The 15,152-nt window shown below is 37.9% G+C and overlaps 1 protein-coding gene across 1 annotated transcript in view; it reads right to left on the bottom strand.

The window, feature by feature from the left end:
• Window positions 1-1,614: 1,614 nt before the first annotated feature.
• LOC124870219 overlaps window positions 1,615-15,152 on the bottom strand; it is a 98,543-nt gene continuing 85,005 nt past the window's right edge. The window contains exons 67-74 of the mRNA XM_047368771.1: window positions 14,184-14,281; window positions 11,975-12,159; window positions 7,707-7,906; window positions 7,431-7,599; window positions 5,549-5,658; window positions 5,330-5,455; window positions 1,913-2,039; window positions 1,615-1,823 (exon numbers count right to left, since the gene is read on the bottom strand). Coding sequence (XP_047224727.1) covers window positions 1,813-1,823; window positions 1,913-2,039; window positions 5,330-5,455; window positions 5,549-5,658; window positions 7,431-7,599; window positions 7,707-7,906; window positions 11,975-12,159; window positions 14,184-14,281 — 1,026 coding nt within the window. The 3' untranslated portion in view covers window positions 1,615-1,812. The remainder of the gene's footprint in view (window positions 1,824-1,912; window positions 2,040-5,329; window positions 5,456-5,548; window positions 5,659-7,430; window positions 7,600-7,706; window positions 7,907-11,974; window positions 12,160-14,183; window positions 14,282-15,152) is intronic.

Raw genomic sequence — 15,152 nt, 5'->3', positions numbered from 1 at the left:
CGGTTGTTGCAGAAAAATAATAATTATTTTGTATAAAAGAGCTCTGTGCATACATTGCATTGCAAACGTGTGTTTTCACTTCAATTTATTCACAAATTTTCTTAAAGAGAAACCGGAATTAAAAAAAAGGCTATCTAAACTGATTTTAGGCAAGAAACCTAAACCATTAGCTTTCTCCTTTGTGAAAATGCAGCTGAGTTGCTCCCACAGTGCAACCAAGTGGGAGCGTCACACCAAATGGCAGCCGTGGGCACTGCTCCACCTCAGCTGAACTCCATTTAGCTATACTGGTAAACATGCTGTTATCTGATCAGTTTACGATTCCCACAAATTTTATTTGAATTCTGCATTGAAAAGGTTTCCGTCACTGGCCCACTGTAAGTCACAAGATATAGATCATGACTCACACTCATGCGATTCTCTGTTTCATGGAAGCTATTTAATCTCACAATGGTATAATTTTTGATCCAACAACAGGCAGTTCTGTGCAGATTTCAATAAACATGCAATTTTATTAAAAAAGACATTGTACTGTTAATAGGACATTACCAAATCATATGACCTTTAAAGATTTTTTCAAATGTAACCTCAAATTAGACTTAGCTGCAAACTGCTTTATCATTATGCCCACACATTGCACAAGCAGCGCATTTACAGTCATCTGAATTTATTTAGCAGCGATAAATTGAAGTTATTGTTTCTGTGTATGGCCTTATCAGCATAATCCATCCATCCATCCATCCATTTGCAGGGGTAACAGGTTCATGAAGAAAACCCAGACATCCCTCCCTTTAGCATAAATCTCCTGCTCATTCTGGGGCCAAAGGCCAAGCCCAGAATGGATATATCTAGTCCCTCCAGCCTATTCTGGGTCAGCTCCAAGGTCCTCTCCCAGTGGGACATTCCCGGAATATTTTCTAAGGGGGCCCTAGCAGGCATTTTTGCTCACTTTTCAACAAGTGCAGAGAAGGCATGTCTTTCTCATGCATGACATGTATAGATCTGGATATGGAGCATGGGCAAAAGGCAGGCATAGTACCTGGCTTACTTACTTGTCCTTCCATTTGTTCAGCCAACTTGGGGAAAAAAGTACTTTGTGCCTATTTCAAGCCTTCAACAAGTAAGGACAGTTCAACTCAGAAATACCCTCCTAAGCTCCACTAGTTCTGCTTTCTTCTCCTCCAGACTGATCTAGACTGCTGGACAAGATCACCAACAACTAACAAACACTATTCAGACATTGCAATAAATTATTCATTTCTCATACCCACCTCTTGGGTTACTGTGTGTTTGTACGTTTCAATTAAAAAATCTCCACCATGAGGACAAGAGCCTGGCCAATAGCCAGTTATTCCAGAGGTTAATGTTAAAGCCAGTTTTCTTTGGACTGAATGAAGATTTTACAGTTTACCCAAACCAGAACAATCCCAACGATTGTGAACAATTCCTTTAATTTTGGTATCTGGCTTGTGGTGGAGTAACCTCAGTTTGTTGACCAATTTGAGGGGTCGGGTTGGGTACTTATGATCCCAAGTATTGCCAGCATACGACATGATCACTGTAGACCACTAAAGGGACACACCTCGATTTTTTATCAATCCAAATAATACTGAATTAAAAAAGGCAAAATGATTTTATTTCATGTTGTTACATTGTCTATATCATATAATCTCAGTTAAGAGAACATTAGGAAATACAATAGCACATTAAAAATTTATATTTAATTAAAGACAATGGTGTACAGATGCATTATTCTAAACAACAGTGAGCAGCAGTTAACTGCTTATATTTCTTCACCAGCTTGTCTGTCCTTCAGACCTTCACTGAAACAAAAGAGAAAAAACTGTTTTTCACATGTTTGTTAAAAGCTGTTTTTGTACACAATTGTTTAACTGTGTGCTGGTATACTTACTACACTGGCCCGGGATCTCCAATGGTATGTAGTTCTGCTGGCAGAGATGAACAAATGCTGCCGCTAATCTGCAGGGCGCTTTGGAGGAGCTCAGCTCACACACAGACAGGAACTGAGCAGGATCCACCTGAGTACACAGAAGCTGTGCTGTAAAGTCAGATTCTCACATTTAAAGACTTTGTCTTTGGCCAACATCGGGTTATATATATTGCCTGTCAAAGGTTTTCAGTACTCATTTTATCACTAAACTACAAACTTCAATTTGTTTTATGTGATAGACCAACACAAAGTAATGTATATATATGAAGTTGAAAGAAAATTACAGATGTTTTTTTAAATATTCTTCAAAGATCTTAAAAGTGCTTTGTGCATTTATATTGAGACACTTTTTACAGCAATTACAGTTGCAAGTTCTTAGCGTACTTCTCTACCAACTTTGCTCATCTAAATAAACAATTTGCACAATAACCCAAATTTAGTCAGACTGGATGGAGAGCATCTTGCCAGAGATTCTTAAAAGAAATCAGGTCTAGACTTTGACTGGGCAATTTAAAACATTAACGTTTAACTTTCATCTAAACTGTTCCATGTTAGCTCTGGCTGTATGTTAAGGCGAGGTTACCCTTGCCCCAGTCTCAAGTCTCTTGCAGCCTGTAACAGGTTTTCTACCAGTGCTGCCCTGTATTTAGCTTCATCCATCTTCCCTTCTACTCTAACCTTATCTCTGTTGCTGCTGAAGAAAAGTATCCCTATAGCATGATGCAACCACCACCAGATTTCACAATGAGGATGGTGTGTATAAAGTGATGTCAAGTGTTACGTTTCCCCCACAACTACTGTTTTGCATGTTTTGGTCTCTTGTCGGATTCTCTGATTAATGCTGAGCATGCCAGGCTGGTAAGTTTAGGTGGACGTCCCTGTCCTCGTAGGTTCGCAGTTGTGCCATGCTCTTTCAATTTCCAGATGATTGAACAGAGCTTTGAGACATGTTAAAAGCTTGGGACATAATTTTATAACCAAACTCTGTTTTAAACATCTCCACAACTTCCTCCCTGACGGTGTTCCTTTATCTTCATGATGCTATTTCTTCACTAATGTTCTTTAACAAACATCTGAGGCTTTCACAGAACAGCTGCATTTATGCTGAGATTAAATTACACACAGAAAACCTCAAATAGGTCATTTATGATTGCAGTTGGTTGGAATATATTTAGGAGTACCAAAGTAAAGGGGGCTATATACAAATTCCCGCTCCAGTTTTCAGATTTTTCTTTGTAAACAGTTTTGAAGAACATATATAATTTTCCTTTCAATTAAAACGTTTGAGCACAATGAACACGGCTCTGTATTTAACAGAGCTTTGCATGCAGTCAATCAAAGAAGAAAGCACACTTCTTCAAATGCTAACATTTTACCATTTTTGTTTTTACTGACATAATAAAATCTCTGCTCCTAACCTGGTCCTATGATTATATAAAGAAAAACTCAACAATCTCAACAAAACCTGACCTGAAAAGGAGAAAACCCCATTTGTGGACCTTGTGGATTGATAACCTTTGTGACTTTATTAGTCATGGAATTAATTTAAATTAAGAAAGATTTTTTCACATGGTCCTCACATGCAGGTTTATCAATTTCACACCTTTTTTTTTTTGTGTTTTTTTTTTTTTTGTTTTACAGCAAGAGTGACATTTATTTAAGTGTTGTTAGGAATACTTTTTTTTTTTTTTTTTTACCATGTCCCGTCCGGCAGAGTAGTGCTTAGAATTGTTGTCTGAGTGCCAGACCCAGAGGCCCAAGCGAATGCTGGAGAAAGAGTAATACATCATCTGCATAAAGACATATTTTATGTTCAATATTCCTGCATTTTATGCCTTTAATATCTTTAGTTTGTCTGATTGCTGCTGCTAGTGGTTCAATAAAAATAGCAAATAATGAAGGGGTAAGTGGGCATCCCTGCCTGGTGCCCCTCTGAAGACAGAAGCGGGAAGATGTTTGGTTATTTGTTCTGATACATGCCACTGGGGAACTGTATAATATTTTTATCCAGTTTATGAAAGAGCTTCCAAAACCAAATTTACTCAAGGTTGCAAACAAGAATTTTCAGTTAACTCTATCAAATGCTTTTTCTGCATCTAGAGATAATATATTGGTCTCAATATTTTTACTGTAGGAATAATCTATTAAATTAAGTAATCTGTATGAATTAGTGGATGAATGCCTATCTTTAATAAAACCAGTTTGGTCATGATGTATTATGAGAGGAGTAACCTTTTCTAGTCTTTTTGCGAGGGCTTTACAGATTATTTTGAGATCGACGTTAATAAGGGATATGGGTCGGTAGCAGGTAGGGAGTACTGGGTCTTTTCCTGGTTTTAACAAGAGAGTGATGTTGGCAGAATTTATATTTGGCGGAAGTCTGCCATTGTTTTCGGTTTCCTGCACCATTCTTTGGAATATTGGGGCCAAAATATTCCAGAATTCTTTGTAAAACTCTGTTGGGAATCCATCTGGGCCTGGAGCCTTCTTATTGGGCAGGCTTTTTAGAACTTCTTGGATTTCGGCTGAAGTCAGTGGTACATCCAGGGCCATTGCTTGATTATCCTGATAGTTTAGGAATTGTTACTTTATCCAGAAATTGATCAATGTCATTATCTGACGGGTCTGTGGTGAGTATAAAGCTTTGTAGAAATCTCTGAAAGTGCTGTTTATTCTTTCAGGATCATAAACTGTATTCCCTGTCAAGTCTTTTACAGCAAATATCGTTGTTCTTTCTTTATTTATTTTTAGTTGGTTAGCTAAATAGCTACCTGATTTATTGCCATGTTCAAAGTTTTGTATACGAAGTCTTTGTACAAAGAATTGGGTTTTTTTGTCGATGATTTCATTTCATTCTAGTTTGGCTTTATGTAGTTTGCCCAACTTTTCCTCTTCCTGGGAAGCATCTAACAGTTTAATGGTTTCTTCTAATTCCTGTATACGTTTGTTTTCTTTTTTCTTCTTATGTGATGAGAATTAGATTATTTTACCTCTCATCAATGCTTTCCCAGCCTCCCAGAGAACAGATGTTGATGTCCCCGGAACATCATTAAATTCCAAATATGAAGTCCACTCTTTTTAAAAATATTTAATAAATTCTTCGTCCTTAAGCAATGATGTATTAAAACTCCAGTTTTTGCTTTTTGGGTTTTCTTTCTTATTTACTAGAGTTAAGGAGACAGGTGCATGATCGCTGACAGCTATAGGGTGTATCTCAGTGTCTGAAATGTCAGTCAACAACAAGCTGCTGACTAAGAAATAATCCAGACAAGAGTAAGATTGATGGATTGATGGATCAACTTCACTCCTGATATTGTTTATCTCCAACAAGTTACAAAGTGGCTGAAGAACAGCAAATGTATTTGTCTCTTTACTTACCACTCTGAAACAGGAACTCAGAGGAGAATCAGGGGAAGAGAACAGAGAACCGCAACTCGCTGGGCTCATGGCTGCTATGGAAAATTGCTCTTCGGTTTCTGTGGATTTACTGCATTCTGGCTTCAGCTGAATATACAGACAAATGGGACAAGTGGGACACTCAGACAAACTAAACTCCACTAAAACAAACATTTATGAAATTCTTTAAATTGATCCTACCTCCCAACTATGGAAAAATTCTTCCAGTGTCTTAGCCTGAGATCCATCACGCAAAGGAAAATCATTGCCTGCATCATTATTGTTAGTCCCCATAAGTCCAGTGGATGCACCTGTGCAGTAAAATGTGTTAAAAGTAGTGAAGCAGGTGTGTGCCTTCACATTTACAGTGGAAACCAGATGTTTACATACACTGCATAAAAAAACATAACCTTTTATTTCTTAATGTCTGACATTAAATTAGACATTTAGAATTTCTGAAATTCTTCTTCGCTAAATGTCAGAATAGTTAGAGGTAATTTGTTTTTAATTTATTTAGAACTTTTGACACACTAAGATTACTGTTTCTTTAAAGAAAATGTGGAAGCCAGAATGATGATGTCGAGTTTAAATGAGGGACACATGAACTGCTTCCTTGTCTAACATCATCGCAAAAAAATTCAAACTATCCAGAAGAAAATTATGGATCTCCGCAAGTCCAGTTCATTCTCAGGTACAATTTCTAGACCAAAGCATCCATATCCAAAATGGAACTGTCCAGACACCATACTGTCCAGAAAGGAGTTCTGTGTCCCTGAAATTAAGTCTTTTGGTGCAAAATCTAAAAGTAAGAAAGTGTCATTATCCACAGTAAAATGAATCCTGCACCAACGTATGAAAATGCCTTAATACCTTAATTTCTGAAGACATGTTCTGTATTCTGATAAAACTAAGACAGTTTGAGCAGCGTTACATTTGGAGAAACAGAGCAATGGTTGCAAGCTTGAAAACATCAATCCAAATGAGAAGTATGGGGGTGGCAGCATTATGTTGTGGGGTGTTTTGCTGCAGGAGGGAAGGTGGACTTCCCAAAATAGAGAACATCACAAGGAAAGAACATTATGTGGAACTCCTGAAGCAACATCTCAAGACATCGGCCAGGAAGTTAAAGCTTTGGCACAAATGGGTCTTCCAAATGGACAATGAGTCTAATCATAAAGCCACATTACTTTGTTTAAGAACACAAAGTCAGTTTTGACAGCAGCCATCAGAAAGCCCTGATCTCAGTCCCACAGAAAAAGTATGTACATAGCTGAAAACGTGTGTGTGAGAACGCAAAAGAAACCTGACTTGGTTACACCAGTTCTGTCGGGAGGAATGGGATGACATTTAATCAAACTGTGGTGAGAAACTTGTCAAAGTACACCCACATCGTCTGACCCAAGTAAGAACATTTCAAAGGCATTTCTACCAAATACAAAGGAGATGTATGTAAACTTCTGAATTAAACAAAAGCTTTTTGTCTGTCTATGTGCTGACCTTTACCTATGGTCATAAGATGTAGATCATGACCAAAAGAACGAGATGCCAGCGGTCAAAATAAGCTTCCCTATAGAATGACTGAGCCTTAGAGACAGTGAGGAGCTCCAACATCCGGGGGAGCTTGAAGTAGAGCCACTGCTCCTCTGCATTTAAAGGAGTCAGTTGAAGTTGTTTTGGCATCTGACCAGGATGCATCCTGGTCCTGATCTCAGATAAGTGTAAGACAATGGATGGATGGATGGATGGATGGATGGATGGATGGATGGATGGATGGATGGGTGGGTGGGTGGGTGGATGAATGGATGGATGGATGGATGGATGGATGGATGGATGGATGGATGGGTGGGTGGGTGGATGAATGGATGGATGGATGGATGGATGGATGGATGGATGGATGGATTTTTTAAAGTTCTCTCAATTTGTCTGCTGTTTAGAAAATCTAAATAATGCTTGTAATCTTAACTGACCTAAAGAAGGAAAAGTTTGTTTAATGTCAGACTTTTAGAAAAAACTTCAGGTCTTTTTATACCATGTATGCAAACATCAGGTTTTAGCTGGATAGGTGAAACTGATTCCCTCTTACCATGTAACCATCCATCCAGGGTGAAGCTGCACAACTCAAGCAGCAAATCACATGACACTGATTGTCCATCTTGATTGGACACCTGTATATTATTTGACCCTTTTGTCACACTCAGTCCATGATCACTGTAATATCCGTGTGTGACAACGTTCTTGCAGTTGACTTTCACCTGTGACACAGAGAGGTTCTTCAGTTGTCTTCAGGATTTGAACTGTTCTGCTATAGTTGCAGAAACCGAAGCAACAATCATTCATTCACATCTGAAGTAATACATACCTGTCCAGTGCGCTGAATGTTGATGGTACTGTTGTTCATACGTATCACCAGGGAGCTCTGCAAGTCTGTATTGAGCAGCAGCGTAAACGAAGGGTTACTGCTGATGTCCTGGGCAAGGAGCAGCAGACACGAACCAGGAAGCTCATACACGTGACCATCAAAGGTCACCACAAACTGATCTGCCACCAGCAGAGCTTCATCTTTTGGAATAAAGGCAAGAGAAAACAGCGAGAAAGATTTACTAAACAAAGTGGCTGAAGTGGATGTCACTGTGCTTTAGATAATATACACTGCTGTGATTGTTAATCCTCCACCTTTCTCCTTACAAATTTCTTCAGTTTTTTTTTTTTTTTGTCTTATTCAAATATTTTAGATCATCTAACAGCTGTTAATATCAAAGAAAACCTCAGTAAATACAAAATGCAGTTTTTAAAAGCTGTCCGAACCAACTGGACGCTTTCTGAAAAACTCGTTGGATTTGGGATGACTGAGTGGCCTACAGTCATGTGACAAATCAGGACACCCTAAAGGGCTACCTGGATGTTTTTCTAACATATTTATACATAAGAATGCTAAGTACCAATTTTAACAATACTGAAAATTTCAAGAAATAGAAACAAACATCAAATATTTTACAAAATGAATAAATACAAAACATTTCCTCTAAGGAGTAAATTACTCATCCAAATTTATCCCTTTTTAAAATGGCCAAAATAGCATGCAGATGTATCACCTTGGGTGCACATGGTCAGAGAATCATTAATCTGTATTTAGAAGGAGGTTTGCTCTGTTTAAACTATAGGCATGCAGTTTGTGCTCTTGACTGTTGAAATGAGGGTGAACATCATGGTGAGATCCAAAGAGTTGCCTTAGGCCTTCAGAAAGAAGATTGCAGCAGCTTGTGAGTCTGGTGAGGGGTTTAAAGAGATCTGAAAACAGCCTTTTCACTGTATAGAAAATAGTGTACAAGTGGAGGGCATTTAAAAAAAACTGCCAACATGCCTCAATATAGCTGTCCAAGCAAGTTAACCCTGAACACAGCCTGCAAGATGCTAAAAGGAGTCCTAAAATATCATCCCAGGACATACAGCAGTCTGTTGTTAATGATGATAAAAAAGACTGCACAGGTTAAACTTAATATGAGGAGTGCTAGCAGGACACCTTTACGACCAAAGATAAACACGAAGCTATAGGTTTGCCAGACAGAACATAGATAGGACTTGAGTCAAAGATAATGTTTTGGACACTACAACAAAATGTTTGGCATGAACCAAATATATGATTCCAGGATAAAAACCTCAGGTCAGCTCTGAAGCATAGAGGTGAAAGTGCCATACTTTGGGGGTGCTTAAAGATAATGTAAAACCATATGTACACAAATGTTCAAAAAGGCTGAAGCAGAACTGGAGTCTGCAACTTGACACTAACCCAAACCATACCACTCAAACCACCAATGACTTAGTTGAGAGTTAAGAAATGAAAAGTCCTGGTATGAGTCAAAGTCCAGATCTTGATCTTATTGAGATTGCTAAAAAGCACAGAGGAACTACCAAGACAAGGCATTTTAATTAGATTTCTATTTAAAAACAGTGCTCGGTTTGTTATTATTCTTGGCCAAAGTTTTTAAGAGCAACTATGGAGGCCCTTAAGAGCCACTCCGAATCCGCAGGTTGCCGACCCCTGATTTTTTGCTCTTAATTTTTATAGTTGAACATTAAGAGCATAATTTGCAATTGTCATAAAACCATAAACGCTATAATCTGGTTTTAGGTGTTTCAGTCTGTGGGTGTTCCCTGCAGTGGAACTATACAACAGCTAAGCCAAAATGTTTTTCAGTTTTCATTGATAATGATGAGGAGCTGCGGTGACCCTGAGGAAAGGAGGAAAGCAGCACATTATTTATCTCATTGATGGAATAAGTCCCATACTGGCATCTGGTACCTTGTTCATACAACCAATGAAGTGTTCTTTGCCCTTCCCACATAGTTCAGCTGCAGTCAAAAAAGCATCTAAGCAGAATAGTGACAACGTGTGTTGGCTAAGTCTGGAGAAAAAAAACAACTAAATTGCTCACTTTGTAATGGATTCCAGCTTTGTAAACAGTAGGGGCATACGTCTACAGAGATGTATTTGATAAGAGGTGAATGGTTTCCATCACCAGATGTGTTTTGTCAACAGAAAAACATGTGACTTAATGTGTCAGACTGTGAGTCACAACCTTCCTTTTATTACTGATCAGACAGGTTTGCCAACACTTCAGTTAGAAAATTCTGAAAGACTTCACATTCTTTTTCCAAACACAACATGTGCTTCCATAATGGGTTCAGCATGAACAAGAACAATACAACGATTTCATAAATCTTTTTTGTTAGATAAAACTGATGAGCACACATGGTGCTGAAACCATCCATCTTGGCTTCTGAGGACACAAATTGCTTTGAAAACGTATTCAGCCTCCTGCCAGCTTCCTAAAGACATATCTTGCAAGTTCCACTTTTTTGGCCCTTAAATACATTTAGTTGTGTATTGAATTTAATGTCTCCACAGGTGCTGCACAGATAACCTTATATTCTGTTTGGGTATTTATTCATATATTTTCATATTCCATATTTATATTTCTCAGTCTTTTCAGTTTTTTCTATCTGTTATATTTTTGAACAGTTACGTCACATTATTTGCTGTGGAACTGTTAAACAAGGTTATGGACTTCCGACTACTGATTTGTGTATCCGTCATTTTTATTTCTCGCTATGATTTTGAAGTCCATCCTTAAGTATGCCGACGCTGCAAGTAGATAACTCTAAATATTTGGTTGTTGGGTGTATTAACCCACAAAGGTCATTACACCATCCCCAGCACCAGAACCGCTTCAAAGTGCATGGTAAAATTTTATTTTTCATGGAAATTCCCATTTCTCCGCATGAAGGATGAGTGCCTTCAGCAACCTCAACCAGTATCAAGAAGGATTTGCTGAAAAACTTCATCTGATTTAGAGGTCAGTTCCTTCTGTTTATGGAAACAACAGACACAGCAAAGCGGTAAGCTGCAAATAACACTAAAATGACAACAAACTTTAATTTTGGCATGAATTTATTGTGTATTGATATGACGTCCTGCCATTGCTCCTTCAGGACAAAACTGTATTGCATGTTTTGAATAGTATTATTACATTAACTGTTTTGCATTGTTTTTGCCATTTTTGTCTTGTTTCTGTGGTGCTGGATAACTGTATCTCTGTTATCAAATTACAAAAATGGCCGAATAGGATGGAGTGGAACGCTCTTTGACCTAGAGGGGCTGGGGTGTGAAGTGCCTCAATAACATTTGAGGTGACAGCACCAAAACGAGTTGCTGTCAGAAACATCCCAGAACAAGGAAAAAAGAGGAACCGTTGGAGCTACAAGAAATTCAGACTAAAGCTCTGCAGTTCCACTTTATATAGACCACAACTGAATGATTTAGGTGTAAAAAGGAAGAATTTAAAAGCATGATATGTCCCCTTTAATTTGCGTCTGATTTTTAAATAAAGTTTCACTTAATATGAGCCCGAGTGTGTGTCTCTTGAACCACAACATGACTCCAGACTGCATTTACTATAGAACTGGTTCCAGTGAAACAACACATTTACTGGCACCCCTGGTAAAGATGTTAAAAAAGTAAATAAATTCCATGTGAAGAAGTAACCTGTTTTTACCTCACTGGTAAAGTCCACTGGATTTCTATTCAAAATCTCCATGTCTATTAAACGGTTCATAATAAAGTGGACTCTAACAATGGTTCCAGGGCCTTTGAAAGAGAAAGAGGTCCACAGCATCACAGATCTTCCACCGTACTTCACCATACTATGCTTGTGAACACAGGGGTAGGGGCTAAAAGAAGTGGACCTCTGTGACATATCAGATTTATTTCAGGGAATGCCATGGATTGGCTAGTTAGAATTTCCTAGACACCCTGATCAAATTAAAAGTAAAGTATAAATAAAAAAATTGCTTCAGTTCCATGTATTTTACAGCAATTGTTAAAGGTAAATATAATTGTCACACTTGTGATTTTGTTAAAAACAATTTCCAGGGGATTTTTTCCAAACAGAGTTCTCGACATTTTCAGTGAGATTCTGCTGCTGCGATAAAAAAAACAGACATTTTACACATCTTCTTTGAAGGATGTCAATAATCAAGGGCAAAACTGTACATAAATTATTTGATGTAAACAAACTGTATTGTTGGATTGATATAAACATGTTTAATCACAACCCTCGTCTGGCTTACGTCTGAATGGGCTGTCCATGTTTTTCCTCTTTAAGCGATAAAGCTCAGCAGTAGGTCTGATAGAGGCGAGGGCCTGCAGGGGCCTCAGGAGCCACTCCTCCAGCATGATTTCCAACAGCCCATGTTCAGCAGCCCTTGAGAAGTTGAGATTTAGCAGTGGAACTGACACAGTGACTACGCATTCTCTGAAAGAAACAACAGATATTTGACCAAGTTATCTTACTGGAGAATGTTAGCACCCGCACCTCTGGTATATGTATCTCTGACAGAAAATGTTCATGGACTAATGTTCAAAACATGTCCAAAAAGATGTGCCTTTTTCTCTGCATTTCAGTCATAATATATGGAGGGGTGATTGCATACATATGTCATCTCAAATCAGTCTCCTAATTACGTGACTGACTAGATCAAAACTGCATCTGGAATCAAAATGGATTGGCCATATATACAATAGAAAGTTGTATATGACCTTCAGTCATTTGAATTATGTGTTTGCATGGGTGTGTGGAATAGTGTGCATGTGCAAATTTGTCACCTGGATTTGTTAGAAGTGGAAAAAGAGTAGAAACCCTGCTACTCAGATGGTGTGCAGCAAAGCAAATGACCAGCAGATCCCAACAGGGAATGGTGAAGGTCACTTGAGCCCCCGACCCAGCACCATGGCCACGTCCCCCAAGTGCAGTCCAAGTCCGGTCACCCGGTAGCCAGGCAGTAATAAAAGCCCCGGCAGGAAGATGTGAAAGGCCAAGGAGGGAACCCATAAACCAATAAGCTGCTTCAATTTCTTATATATTATTGTTTTGATGGACTGCAGCTGTGAATCATTCAGTGAATATAACCTTTAGTGGAGGAAGGACAGACAACCCTGTCTGGTGTCTCTTCAAAAGCTCTTAGAAACACAATTGTTTGCTTTTACACATGCATTGGGTGACGTCTCGAATATTCTGAACCAAATATTACTAAATCCAGATTTATATAGAGCAGCAAATAGAAAGTCTATGTCACCCTGCGAAATACCTTTTCTGCAACTAATGAAACAATTAATGCCCTTTTAATTCAGGTGCAATAGTCTGAAAGACCATGAGTCTTCTTGTATTAATATTAGCAAACCCATTTTTAATAAATTCAGTCTGGTCAAGTTTTGTAATATGAGGGGTTATTCTTTTCAAGCATAGTGGCCAATGACCTTAACATCTACATGTATAAGAGATATTAGATGGTAGCTTGACAGTGCCGTGAGATTTTTGTCAGACTTGAAGTTGAGATCGATGTTTTGAGCCCACAACATTTTTTAAATGTTTATAGTTGTGTTCTTGTGGATAAATTGCTTCCATATACTTTTCTTCACTGTGGTCATTTTCATCCAGTTTTGAAAACAGCAGTGTGATCAAACCTGTTCTACAGTTTGATGAACTAAAGGCCACAATTTTGATGATCAAGATTTGTAAAGACCTGAGGAGCATAGAAACACATGGCCTGATCTGGACTGAAAACATTGATTGCTGCAGTTTTCTAGTGGAAATTAAAATGGGTCCTATTGCTTTATTGTCATTATCACTAAGGGTGGAACACCTTTACTTCAACCATATGTGCTCATGTTTCTTCTTCTGTTGCTTTTTTTAGTCATTTATAACATTGCTCCCTCCACATCAGAAAATGCAAAAGCTTATTAATCTTTTAACTGATTATTTTATCAGTTTTGTAGTATTTGTTTGTTTTCTATTTGAATTTCACTGTTTTGTTACATGTAGTCTGTACATGTTAAGTTTTTGAATTGGATTGTGTGTCTCTCAATGTAATTTTTCATTTATTGTATTTCTTTGCCTCTATAAAGAACTCTGAGTTGCTTTGTGTATAAAGAGTGTTTCTTCAATAAATCTGTTATGCTTGATCACTTTCAAACCTCACAATAATCAGTAGAATAACAATTTAGGCACAAATTTGCAATGTGACCGTGACCTCTGGAAGCACACATATTTTCAAAGATTCATGTTACTTTAATCTCAACTAAAAATGAGTCAGATTCTGTTTAATTTAATCTAGCAATATTTCAGCCTAGGAGGATTTCAGCTTGGCTTGCATTTCTAAAATGATTATGCCTGCCATGAGCCTAAATACAGAAATGTAAAAAGAATCAACTGTGGTGCCATTTAATGAAATAAGGAACCAACAGAGCTTTAAATAACTGTAAGCCTCAGTTATGCACTACCTGGGGATGAATTTATACAAAGAAGCCAGCCTCTTCCTGACTCCAGACAGAGCCATAGCCAGTCTGGTCTCAGCCCAGTGGTAGGTTTGCTGGCCTGCCTGAATGAAAGAGCAAACAAATATTTGATACATAGTAGTGATAGTTGTTACATGTTTTTATGGCTTTTTAGTATATTTCTGAATCTAATTGGTTGAGGCACAATTTGTCATACCATGGTTGCCAAAAAATAAATGAATGAACCCAATATGTATTGAAGAATATCTTAAACTAAAATATCTTGCAAAAATATTCATACCCCTTTAACTTTTCCATACTTTGATATTTTGTTAGCACAATTGACGGAAGGTCTTGTTGTTCTTAAAGAGTCGGCTGTTTTTGTTCAGCTCCCTTAGAAAAGTCGACTCTTACTGTTCTCCAATGGTTCTTTAACCAATGTCAATCTCTGCTTCTATTTTAGCCTCATTCAGGAGTTTGTGTGTTGCTAAGCAATGTTTTACTATTTTATTTGTTTTATTTCTGCTTTTTTATAATGGAAAATACACAGTTGCTGTTGCTTATCATTTTACCATGTCTTGTCTGCCAGATAAGTACTCAGAATTGTTGTCTGAGTGCCAGGAAAAAGCCCAACAGATTTACTTTAACAAGTGGAGCATTACAGCTGATGCTTTAAAGCTCTGCTTGATATTCATAAAAAGAAACTTTATTAAAAACTACTTTGGGATTATTTCAATTGTTACGGAGACAGAAATGGAAAGGAAAAAAAAAGAAGCACGAAAGAGAGAAAGGGGGGCAAAAAGGAAAAGGGGAGAGAAGGAGAATAGGATGGAGGAAAGAAAGAAGGATGAAGAGAATACAAGATAACACCCTGCTTGCTTCTACACCTGCAGAAATGTTCGTATTACCAGCATTTTTACCAAAAGATGCACGGTACTTATGAATGCAAGATGTATTTAGTGGTAAAAGCAGCTC

Source organism: Girardinichthys multiradiatus, chromosome 6, assembly GCF_021462225.1.
Source record: "Girardinichthys multiradiatus isolate DD_20200921_A chromosome 6, DD_fGirMul_XY1, whole genome shotgun sequence".
NCBI lineage: Eukaryota > Metazoa > Chordata > Actinopteri > Cyprinodontiformes > Goodeidae > Girardinichthys > Girardinichthys multiradiatus.
Note: the sequence above shows the minus strand (reverse complement) of the source record. Positions and strands in the feature narration are given on the sequence as shown.